The sequence below is a fragment of the Epinephelus lanceolatus genome, chromosome 1 (genome assembly GCF_041903045.1).
Source record: "Epinephelus lanceolatus isolate andai-2023 chromosome 1, ASM4190304v1, whole genome shotgun sequence".
NCBI lineage: Eukaryota > Metazoa > Chordata > Actinopteri > Perciformes > Serranidae > Epinephelus > Epinephelus lanceolatus.
In genome coordinates this window covers 15,757,758-15,770,000 of record NC_135734.1, presented here as the reverse complement: position 1 = coordinate 15,770,000, position 12,243 = coordinate 15,757,758, and the positions used below count along the sequence as shown (strand labels likewise).

Genomic DNA, 12,243 nt, shown 5'->3' with positions numbered 1-12,243 from the left:
TGCACGGTTGGGAGACATAAAATTTGAAAATACTTCTGATTTTAGGAGATGCACCCAGTCTTACCTGTGTCAAATCACTACTTCCAGTAAGTAACCATTCATCACAAAATTACCCCCAACACAGAAACACTGATAGTGAGCCAAGCTGACCTAAATGAAAGGGAGGGAGATCTGAGAGGATGGCCTGACCTGTATGCTCTTCAGGTGAAGGTCTTGGCTGGCAGGTAAAAAGAAGCTGCTAGCAATGCACACGTGTCACAGAGGTATCACGTCTATCTACTCCCTCCAAATGTCAACAGTGGAGTTAGCAGTGACAGAAAATGGGCAAACAATGGTATGTTAATGGTAGACAGTTTTTTTCACGTTATTTCATATCATATGACTGAGCCTCTTGTTTTTAGTCGAGCTATTTTATGTATACTTATGCTTGTGTGTGTATCTATATAAAAATCACAATGAAGGATTAAAATGCTTTTTGCATAACCACACAGAACAAGTATCTGTTCATTTGAAAAAGAGTAAATTATTTCCATCTGTCAGTTTTTGGACATTTTGGGCCCTGTGCAGTTCAGTTTCTGGGCCATTAACAATTTGCACATCAATAATAAAACAAGAGAAATGTCACAATGGTCTGACCTCCTAACACAACAGATATCACTGAAGCATCGTTTAGCTCTGCAAAAAACTACTTGAACAGTTCATAACATATTCAGTAATTCTCAGATCTAGTGCCAGTGAGCTAATGCCACAACTCATCTATAAAATTAAATCTAAACATGTAAGTGGGGTTACATGTACGTGGGAGTGTGTATGTATGAATAGAAAGAATTAATTACATTAAACCAAACCCATCCTGCAAAGAGATCACACCCTCTCTTTATCTTTATTTTGCCTTCTGTTGCCTTGTATTCTTGGTTATTTTCAATTTAGTTTTTTTCCCAATTATTTTATTTGTTTTGTTATTTATTCCTCACATAATGTCCTCTGTGACTTATTTGTGTCTTTGTTTTGCAAATCAATAACATCTGGGGCCTGTATCACAAAGCAGGATTAATGTCTTAGCGAGGTAACTTCAGGGTTAACCCTGGGTTTTCAGTCTCACGAAGCCGGTTCAGTTCTTATCGGGGTAGATCACCATGGTAACTTACTCTGAACGGCTATCCTGCTCCGGAGCAGGGTAAGTTCAGGGTTGAATCTGATCCTATAAAAAGCACCACCCACTGGCCAGTCAGCTGTTCGGAAAAAAATGACTCCGCTGACAGAAATGCAGCCCAGTCATGATGGGAAGTTTAATTAATTTGATTGATTTTGATTTGAAAGTTTATTTTGAACATTAAAAAAGAAAAGAAAGCAACAACAACAGACAATGAAAAGACTGTTCAAAAAGGAGTGGAAAGAAGTCGAAATGTCATAAGAAAGAAACTGATAATTTGCGGACACTTAATAGCACCATTAATTAACATTTTGTTTTGCTGGAAGAAATGATCCCTGTTAAAGATAATGGGCCTAACTGACAGCTTTGCTTCTGGAAGTGTGGAAAGTAGCCTATCATGTCTACACTTAATGGTGTTTGAGGGATTTTCCTTTTTGTTTTTTAAAGAGGGAGACTAGGTATATTTTTGTGCAGCTGTTTATTTCTAACACAGCTCAATATCAGGATGATTTTATTCAGACTATCAATTTGGTGTTGATATGATTTACTTGTGGCGTCAGCTTTAAGCTTTATTGTAGCATATATAACATTATGACAAAGAAGACCAATTTATCAGACGCAATGATGTTAGACGATAATTGTAATACACGCAATTCATCTGCGCAGCATTGATTTCATGGGATTCAAGGGTGTGATCAGTGTCAGATGTACAGGTACAGTACTGTAGCTACTTGAACCAGTGATGAGTAATTTAACCTACCTTTGTCTTGATTTTTCCCTCTCTCCTCCTCTATTTCTTCTTTCCTTACCCGTTTTTTTCTTCTCTATTATGTGATTTCATTGATGTTTTGACAGGGGAATTTCTTTGATAAGCTTTTAGTGGCTTCTAACCTCTCCGGCACTTTTCTTTTTTTAATCTTGTAAATTTTATACTGTCTGTTTTTAACATTATGTGCAAATAAACTAATCTAAACTAAAACTAAACATTATTCATCCCGTTATGCGTTGCCACGCATGTTTCCTCCTCCTGCAGCTGCCACGGTGTTGGCCTTTTCTGTAATGTTGCTTTTCTCCTCCTCATATTTTAGTAGAATTAATCTCTGATCCTCACATGAGAAATACTTTTTCCCCTCACATACGGCGCTCTGTGAGGACGCTCAGTGACGCTGCGCTTCTCTCATGATTGTGATTGGTCCGCTGCGTGCGCGTTCACGGCTCTTGATAAAGCAACCCTGGGTTGAGTTACCGAGTTGATATCCAGCGTCGTGATACCGATTATCCTGATTGCCATTGTTAGGGTTAGTCAACCCAGGATAGGTCTGGGTAACCCAGGAAAGGTTGATCTCGCTTCGTGATACAGGCCCCTGTTGTTGCCTTTGTATTTGTTAGTATGTCCATATTGTCTATGTGTGAATGCAGATACTGAATAAAGAGAAAACAACAACAAAACAAAGCAAGATAAATCAAATATCATACAGTGCTTTAGATTTTTAGTGAGGGGTACACATTTTAGCTATAGAGGGTGAAAATGTCACAGGATCACAGTGCACCAATTTTGTCCTGTGCCTAATGTTTTTGTGTCCAAAGGGTCATGTCTTTTTAGGCGTTTTTTCCTCTCTGCTGTGACGCAGAAAGTAAGTAAGTATGACCCGCCCTTGTTTGCTCCATCCCAAAGGGTGGTTGAACTGTGCTCTGAGTTCACTGTTAAGATAAAGGAGAGAGTAATACACTACTACACCATACCACCTCTTCCTGGAAACAAAGACAGTTGCTTTTACTAGTCAGCCAGTCAACCCTCAAACCTTCGCTCTTCACCTGATCAAATAATCTGTTTAGTAAGATGGCAGGAAATAAATACAAATGTTTTTTTTTGTTATTTGAATGTTAAGTAACAGCAATGTTTTCACTCAGATTAGAGGTCTAAAAGTCAAAATCTGCATATTATCTCTTGCCTTTAATATCTTGTCTTTCCTGTCTGTTCATCAGTCTAATCTTTCTTGATTAGTTTCTTTCCGTTTTTGGTTGTTTCCTTTCTTATTTTTTTTCCCCTTCCCATCATAGGTTGTTGTTCTTCAGAGAACAACAAGTGACATTTTATTTAGGCAGTGCCTTCCCCTACTTATGTCTTTATAAACCAAAGATATAAGGTCACACGCAAAGGGTGGACACAGTTTCAGTTTCACCTGTAAGTGTTCACTGTATGTAATTGGAGAGATACAGAAAAGCCTGGTATGCAAGAATGACTAAGAGGAACAGTTCACTGACACTTTAGTCGCTCTTTTGCAAATGTAACAATAAAACATGTAAAATTAATCTTGGCTGTAATTGACATGTTCCTGAATTCAACACTGCTGTAAAACAGGACATGTGCTGCAGTTTGAAGTGAGAAAAAACAAAAATAATGGCAGACTTAATTATGCTCCCCACATCCCCAAATTGAGAGCAATGCAAAACACTAGGCACACAGCACTGCCTTAATAAAAAAAAAGAAAAAAAATTGAATGCCATTAGTAAATGCTGCATATTTTTATCACGTCCTTACACTAACCTTTCTGTGTAATCACCCTACTGTTTTTTTCTCCCACAGTAATTATAATAATAATGTAATAATAATTAGTAGCTAGTTATTGAAATGGACAGGCAGAACTTGCTGTAGCTCTGGTTGAGGGTGAGAGGCTGTCAGCAAATAGTTTGTTGGGCACATGGAAATGGAGACCTGTGTGGGTACATGAGACCCTAAAAAAGAGGGTGGATAATGGGGAGTACCACCAGTCAGTCCAGGAGCTTCTCCTCGATGAAGGCTGTAGGCGGTGTATTTTAAAATGATTCAGTGGCAGTTTGACAACCTGCTGTCTATCGCCAGGCTGTATAACTCCAGGTAACCAGCAACCACTACCACCAGTTTTTCCACCATTGTTACCTCCGCCAAAGAGGTTATGTTTTCGCCCCGGTTGGTCTGTTTGTCTGCATAATAACTCGAAAAGTTCTGAATGGATTTTGATGAAATTTTCAGGAAGGGTTGATAATGGGACAAGAAACAGATGATAAAATTTTGGTGGTGATTGGTTGAAGCGAAGTGGATAAAATAATAAAATGGCGGGAAATCCGAGCTGCTTGGCGGAGGTCTGCGCTCTCCGAGTGCTCTAGTTTACCAACTGTAAACTTTCTATCGTGACGACTACAGACGGCCCGCCTCTCAAATCATCCTATTGGACAATGGTAAAAAAGATGGCGAAAAACGAGATAACGTGGGGTGCTTTTTTGCTCGGAGTTGAAGTTTTTCAACCCAAGGAGTTCAGAGCGCTCCAGCGAAAAAGCCAGACACGTAGAGTGCAGAAACATGAGGCGCATTGCAGCTCAAAAACAACGAGCAAAAAGCTTTATTCTTATTATAAATAATTACAAAAAGGCACCTTCAGCTGCTGAAATGCTTTCTGTGTGATCATGGCCTTATGAAGGAAAGATTGTAATTAAATTTGCATTTGGGTCAACAGAAAATATCCCCACCATCTAATACTAAATTAGTGAAAATGTAGTAGGTTTATGGCAGCAGCATCAATAGTCCAAAAACATAGAGGACATAAAAAGGTCTACTGAGATGTCTGAAGCTTTAAGAAACCCAGATGATATTAGGTTATACACAACTCATGATTTTTCTGAGAATGTTGAATATGCTAGTCAAAAACATGTTTCTTTTTTTGCCTAGTTTTAATTGATTTTTAGTTTATGACAATATATTACATTCTGTTATGGTAGTGCTGTTAGTTCTCCCATAAGAGACAAAGCTTGTGAAATCAATCACACTGATCAAAAAGCTTAATAGCCCTGGCCAGTTTTTTTTTTCCCAAGATGTCAAAGAAAATTGTGATAGATGGGTTAGAATTGTTTGTGGGCACAGTTTGGCTTGAAAAGCAATCATGGCACAGATAAATCCTTTTCTGACCCGTCTGTTTTGAACCAAGGAATGGTAACAAAACACTGCATTGGCCACTGCTTAATTTATTTTCCAAAAACATTTCATACAGCACAATTTTTTAATTAATTAATGTTCTAATTCTGTTTAAACAGTGGTATAGACAGAACAGCCTTATTGGCTTGTGTTTATTAAAACAGATGCATTAACACTCAAATGAGTTGGGCTGCAGTGGTTTATGAGTTCATGCCGACAGTCCTGATTAAGGGGGTCATGGTTTGGTGCACGCAGCCACACCTAGAATACATCATATGCAGAACGATGCACTTAATGCAGAATGATAGATGACAAGTGCAAGATTCACCCTCAGACTTTTTGCTTCATGCTGTTTAGCAACATATGCTGAAGTCAGCACAACAAGCTGATTGAAGTGCATGTCAGTCACACTATGGTGAGCACAAGTGAAACACCTGAGCTGGAAGACCTTCCTGCAGGTTCCCAGTCAGCTAAAACAGCAAGAGAGAGAGTTGTGTAGAAGACGAGGATGGTGTGTCAGCATTACTTCACTGTTATGTCTTTGAATGGAAACATATTCATCATACTAGCACACATTGGAGGGCATCACCCAGATGTGGCAGCTGCTGGGACAAGTAAAAAAACAACAACCTGGAGCTTAACTCCTTATCCCCGCTGCTTTAAAGCAGCCTTCAGGTGCAAAAGTAGAATGTCTTAAAATTACTATGTTGTTCAATGGTATTCATTATGTCTTTAGTTTCTGGCAATGACTTTAGTTGTTCTTTTATCTCAGACATGTTAGGATGTTACATACCTTGACATGTTTTGGCGGAAACTTCCGCCTTCCACAGAAGTGTCACTTGGTGGTGGCTGTGACGCGACTTTATCAGCTGATCTGTCAATCAGCTTGATCTTGATCTGTCAATCAATTGTTGTCCTCGGTGTGTATGACTCTGGCCTTGTCCCAGTCCATAAGATGATTTTCCCTTTTGCAGTGATCTGTTATGTCTGATTTGTAGGTTTCTTGTTGTGCCTTTTCTTTTATTGATCTTGTTTTTGTACCAGAATTCCAGTACACCCAAAAATTTTAAAGCTAAACTAAAGTCATTACAATGTTATATATTTATTATTATTCTATTTATTTTGGTTTCTCAATTTCATAGCAAGATGCGTTTTTAGTTTTATAGCCTGTTGTGACCTGTTGCCTTCTGGGAAAATGTTCAGTGTTCGTACAGTGCAATACATATATCTTTGTTATTTTTATATTGGAAATAGCTCACTGTAGTTGCCAGTGGGCAAAATGCTACCTCAGTCCCCAGTAAGAGGATGTTGTCTGTTTAAAATAAATGAAAAGGAACAGATCCTTGCGCAATTCTTTTTGCTATACCAAACTTGCACTGAACTATGACTTCAAAACCAGGGTATAAACTGAACCATGACCTTTGTGTCACTATTGTATAACTACAAAATATGACACAGGTCTGTTTAAGTTGAGATACATTTGGTAAGTTGGATTATGTTATGGTTCCATGACATAATCTAACAACAACAACAGTCAGAAAGCAGTGTATTTTCTCACTAACAGTTAGATTAAGGAAGTAGTGTTTCGGAAAATAAGGGTGAAGGGGAGAAATCTGATGTTGATCTGAACCAGGTTACCACAGTGTGTTTAAATGTGATGATCAATTTCCTGTGTAACCTGATTTTTCTTAGTAACCTGGTTTCTTAAGTGCATGTAAACACAGTTCTGTGTGCCAGGCCAGACAGCAGACTGGATACTGTGGCTCTCCCAGCACTCATTGCCCATTGGAACGAGGCCTACTGTTGTGTTGTGACTGTGGGCGGGGTTGGAATGTAATACAGCACAAAATAGACAGACGATAGCTCATTGTCAGAGCTACAAGGCTGAATTCTTTCCATTGACTGACAAGGATATTTTAGGGTTTTGACTTTTGGTATTGTATTTTGTATAATTAAATCTATTTACAAGCACCACCACTTATTCAACATTATATTGTCACTATTTCACAAATGGTACTTTGAGCAGCTGTATCACTGCATGCAATTATGTTAGCATTTTTATATTGTATATTATAAGATGTAGCTGTGTAATCAAAACTGTCTGCTGTTTGATTATTTTATATTTACACTTTGGGACAGGCTGGAGCTCACAGGTCAGAGGTTCAGGCCTATATTTGACCGAGCAACCTTTTACTACTGTAAAAGAGACGGCCAGTTTCCTGTGACGATCTCTGTGTCAGTTATTTACAACTGGCAAGGTCATACATGACCCTGTCCAGTGTAAATTCTCTCACTAAACAGGGGTACCCAATTTTAAAAACCTCATACTTAGTAGCTTACTGATTTCTCTCTTGTGATTACATGAGCATTATTGGTTGTTTTTTATGTGCATTTTCAAAAAAGTTGCCTTGGCAGTCACATTTCTACAAGTGTAGGCTTGTTGTAATTATTTGTGACTGAGTTGGACCGCAGATCCTTTCCAGACATTTTAAATATACATACCTCACGCATTAATGGCATGTAGCGGCATAACATTTTTATGTTATTAGCGGTATATGGCAGTAAAGGCTTATCTATTCTGTTTTGACTCATGAAGCTAAAAGGGAAAATATTTTAGAGTGCCTTAGTAGGCAGCAAGAAACGCAGCCTCAAATGCTTCACTAACAAAACAAACAAAAAAAACATCAAATAAGGGTCATGGCAAGAAGAAATTTGAAATAAAATGTATATTACATTGTATTAATTACTTAGAATGAAGAAATGAACTTGACCAAATGACCAGCCTTTTGTTATTGGCTTGCTCTCCACCGTTATGATGAACATTATAATACTGGGTTCCAGGGGGGAAAAAAACAATATACCTACACAAAATTGTGAGCAGTGCGACACTGAATTTAATTCCAGCTGGCCATGATGCCTGAGTCATGCCAGGTACCATAAGGCCAAGGCTCCTGAGTAGGGCCGTAACGGTACATGTATTTGTGTTGAACCGTTTGGTATGCGACTTTCGGTTCGGCACAACCCTGTACCGAATTATTGGGCGCAGGATATTATTTTATTTTATTTTGTTTTAATTTAATTCCGTTTTTGCGAGCCGAACCATTTAAAATATCTAGTTCCCCAACTGACGTAATTGAGTGACGGACCGAGTCCCGTAAATCTCCGCTTTCAGTTTGTGCAGCGCATTCTCGCATTTTGACAACATGGCAAGTGAGCCTGACGAACCTGAAGACCCACCTGCAAACCTTAAGTCCTCCGTTTGGGAACACTTTGGTTTCAGGGTAAAATACGAAGATGGAAATAAACAAGTGGACAAGACAAAAGCAGTGTGCCGACACTGCAGAACAGCAGTCGGTTATGTACTTGGAAACACGTCTAACATGCCAACGCATCTAAAGCGACACCACCCGAGTTTGAACGTTAACCGGCACGACTAGAAAAAGCAATCTGGTGCAAACTACGATATCGTCGTCGTTTAAAAGAGAGTGTTTCCCTGACCATCACGCTAAAGAAATAATCAACGCCATTGGAGTTGAGTAAAATTGTTTAAGCTGCACTTTAGATATAAGCATGTTTTGTTTACTGCACTTTAACAAAGTGGGAAAGCTAAGTAAGTTCCTAGTAAAACTGAATCTGAGCAGGCTTTAAAGCTGACCAGCTGCACTATACTTTTTATTTTAATTGAGTAAAACTGTTAAAGCAGAAATGTATATTTATATTTTTCATTCAAAAAATGTGTTAAAAAAACAGCAGGATTTTATTTTTCACTTTTATATTTCTATTTTCATTCAAACAATGTGAAAAAGCAGGATTTTATATATATTTGTTTCATTCAAAAATTGGGTAAAAAGAGTTAACTGCTGTGGTGGTATGTTTTAATAAGGTTACCAATAAGTAAAAGATATAGTTGTCTATTTTTTTCATTACTGTACCGAAAAAAAAAAACGAACCGTGACTTGTGTACCGAGGTACGTACCGAACCGTGATTTTTGTGTACCGTTACACCCCTACTCGTGAGTGTCCTTGAGCAGCATGCTGAATTTCTAAGTGTTTTTCACTGCAGCTCACTCTCTAGTTTGACTTCCTGGTGTAGGGTGTTGAGTAAGAGTAACCTTTTACCCCTGGGTATTTAAAATGTAGCCCCAGTGAATAGATAAATACACTATGACGCAAAAATATTTAAAGTGCCGGTGCTGTTGTTGAATGATGCAGTGACCTAGTGGCACACAAAGAGGGTGCTACATTCACACAAGACTGGGTTGGAAAAAAACTCTCCCAACATCTTTTCAGCATTCTGCCAGCTGATGGCAGCACTGCACTTCTGTCTTATGTTTACTGTTAATGTCAAGTAGTAGTTGCATCCAGTTTATCTGCATGTCACTTAGTACATAATACAATCCATGTCATACCTCATTAAACCCACCATGAGACAGATGATGACTCTGGGTCCAATTCTTTTGCATTTCCCAGTAATTATTATGAGAAGGAAACTGGCAACTAAACAGTAGTGTGAACTTGGAGTTTATTTTATAATTGAACTGTTAGGTTTGTATCTAATGTTAATCAGCCTCACCCTCCTTGTCTTTGTCCTTCTGTCCAGATACTGCAGGATTGTTCCAAGGCCCGTAGAGAAGTGGAACTCCACTGGAGGGCGTCACCTTGTGCCAACATTGTGCGCATTATTGATGTGTATGAGAACCTCTATCAGAGCAGGAAGTGTCTGCTTATTGTCATGGAGTGGTGAGTGCACAGTCTCATTGACACACACACATGCACATGCACCAAACTACCTATCTTTGTGAAGTGGTGAATAAAATGAGCATAAATCCATGCAGTTCATCATTCTCCTGTCAGAAACCAGTTTCAGCAAATATATTTGGAATGATCACAGTTAGAAATAGATTTCTTATGTAAATGTGGAACATAACATCTGTAGGCTTCAGACAGCCAGCAAGATATCAGCAGGCACACACAGATGTTCAGTGGTCAGTCCCTGGTGAGTCTTTTGATAGAGATGAATTAAAGTGAAATGGATTTAACGGAGCGGAGGCCAAAGGATTGATTCTTCCTAGTCTTCCTCAAAGCTGAAGTGTATTGTTGGAGCATCTGATCAGTGGTTTTGGTCGATTTGCATGTGAAAGTTACCTAGTTGTGTAATAAAAGTGGATGAATTTTGTTAAATAACATTTTGAAATGTAAAAGGCTTTACATGTCCTGGACATATTTCTTGGCTAAAGCTGTGCAAAATAAGTATTATCCTTTACTTATGGCACAGTGTTACTGCACTGGTTCACAAGTGAGATGCCATCGCAGTAACTGGCTTGTTTACATCCACTCTCAGCCTGGATTAGTCTACATAATTTACTGTGTGTAGGACAGGGGTGGCCAACCCGTGGCTCGCGAGCCGCATGCAGCTCTTTGCCTATCAGTGTGTGGCTCTTCGATCCATTAATTAAAACCATCGGCGTGCAGCTCTTCTGTCATAAAAAAATCAATTTATTTTTATGAGTGTGTATGGCCCTTTAAGAAATGTAACAGGCTTAAGTGGAGCAAGTGAGAGAGAGAGGAGTGCGCACAGGCAGGTGAGAGGGTGTGGAGTTTGGGAGGAATGCAGGACTGCAGCGCGGTGGCGATATCGCACAACAGAAACTGTCAGGGAAGAAATGTGTGTCTTTGTGTGTGTGTGGATGTGTGTGGAGTAGTGTTGCACAGTATACTGGTACCAACGGTAGACCGCAGTAGGCTGCTACTTAAACACCACGGAACAGGACATGGTGCCACTACTGTGGGATAAGTTCAAAGTCCAATCAAAGGAGGGTGAGTGTCCATGTGCTAGCCAGTAACAGCCATAGTGCTCCGCGGCGCAAGATAACGGCTTAGGCTCATTTATGCTTAACGTTAAATACGGATCCAGATACGGACAGAGCCTTCTGTCCGTGCTCTGCGTTCATTTCATCTGTATTTCTGCACGTTTCCATAAAGCTTACGGATACGGGCCAAACGGAATACTGCCACGGGGAATCGTGGGGGCAGTGTTGCTGTCACTACCCGATACGTAGCTCTAGTGAGACATGAAGAAGAAATAACAATTCAGTTTCTCTCATCGGCAGTACTAGAGAAAAGAATTCTCCGTCCTCCAGTCACGATGTATTTAACGGCCTCACCGACCACCGCCTCCTACAACGCTGCCTCTGTTTTTGTCTTTATGCAAGAGGTACATTATCAATATCTCCTCCACAGTCGCCATGTTTGTTTTTGAGTTTGTTGTTGTCATAAACTTTTGACGCTGGGCCGCCTTCTGGTGGATGTATTGGTTAACATACATGCCAACGTAAAGGGCGCATGGAAGTACGTGGGCAGTGGTGGTAACATCGTTTGAAACGGACGTATACATTTTCGTACGTAAAGGGAGCATAAATGAGCCCTTACCAGCGACCGAGAAGCCCGTCTCCAGGTGAATAAATTGGCATCATGACTGCCCAGAAATACCTGAACAGCCGAGCCGTGGCGGCACACAGGTATGTGGCGTGTCAGAGGAGAAACGAGCCGTTCACATTTCTGTCTTTGTGGCAGGTAATGGCCCACAAACCTCACTGCACTTTAGGGACTGTTCTTTACTTGCCAGGGGAGGAGGGTGGCTGGTTGATTTTTATTTCATTTATTTTATTTTGTTTTATTTTGATCCCCCCCTGTGTTAATCACTTATTGATGCTGTTTCTGAAGTATGAATAAGTCAGTGAGTAAGTACCATGACAACACTAATCTGGAGTATGAGAGTGGGAGAGACTGTGTGGATGTGTGTGGAGAGAGTGGGAGAGGGAGAGACTGTGGGTGTGGAGGGGGGATGGAAAAAGACAGTATGAGAGGGAGAGACTGTGTTTGTGTGTATCTCTATTCATGGTTATTCATTTGTGTGTGAGATAAATAAATCTGGCTTTGAAAATTGGAAATGTATGGATTTTGATTTTATGTCATTTTGTGTTTGTGTGAGAGAGGGAGTGCGTTTGTAAACACACGTGTATGATGTGGCTCTTTGTACTACCACAGTAATTTTTGTGGCTCTTGGTCTCTGACTGGTTGGTTGGCCACCCCTGGTGTAGGATGTAGGGGGACATATTGGCAGATATAGAATATGATATTG

General features: G+C 39.8%; 1 protein-coding gene across 1 annotated transcript in view; it reads left to right on the top strand.

Annotated features, from left to right (window-relative positions):
• Positions 1-12,243, top strand: part of mapkapk2a (MAPK activated protein kinase 2a) — a 60,952-nt gene that overhangs the window by 19,896 nt on the left and 28,813 nt on the right. The window contains exon 2 of the mRNA XM_033627308.2: positions 9,703-9,842. Within this exon, the coding sequence (XP_033483199.1) occupies positions 9,703-9,842 (140 nt within the window). The remainder of the gene's footprint in view (positions 1-9,702; positions 9,843-12,243) is intronic.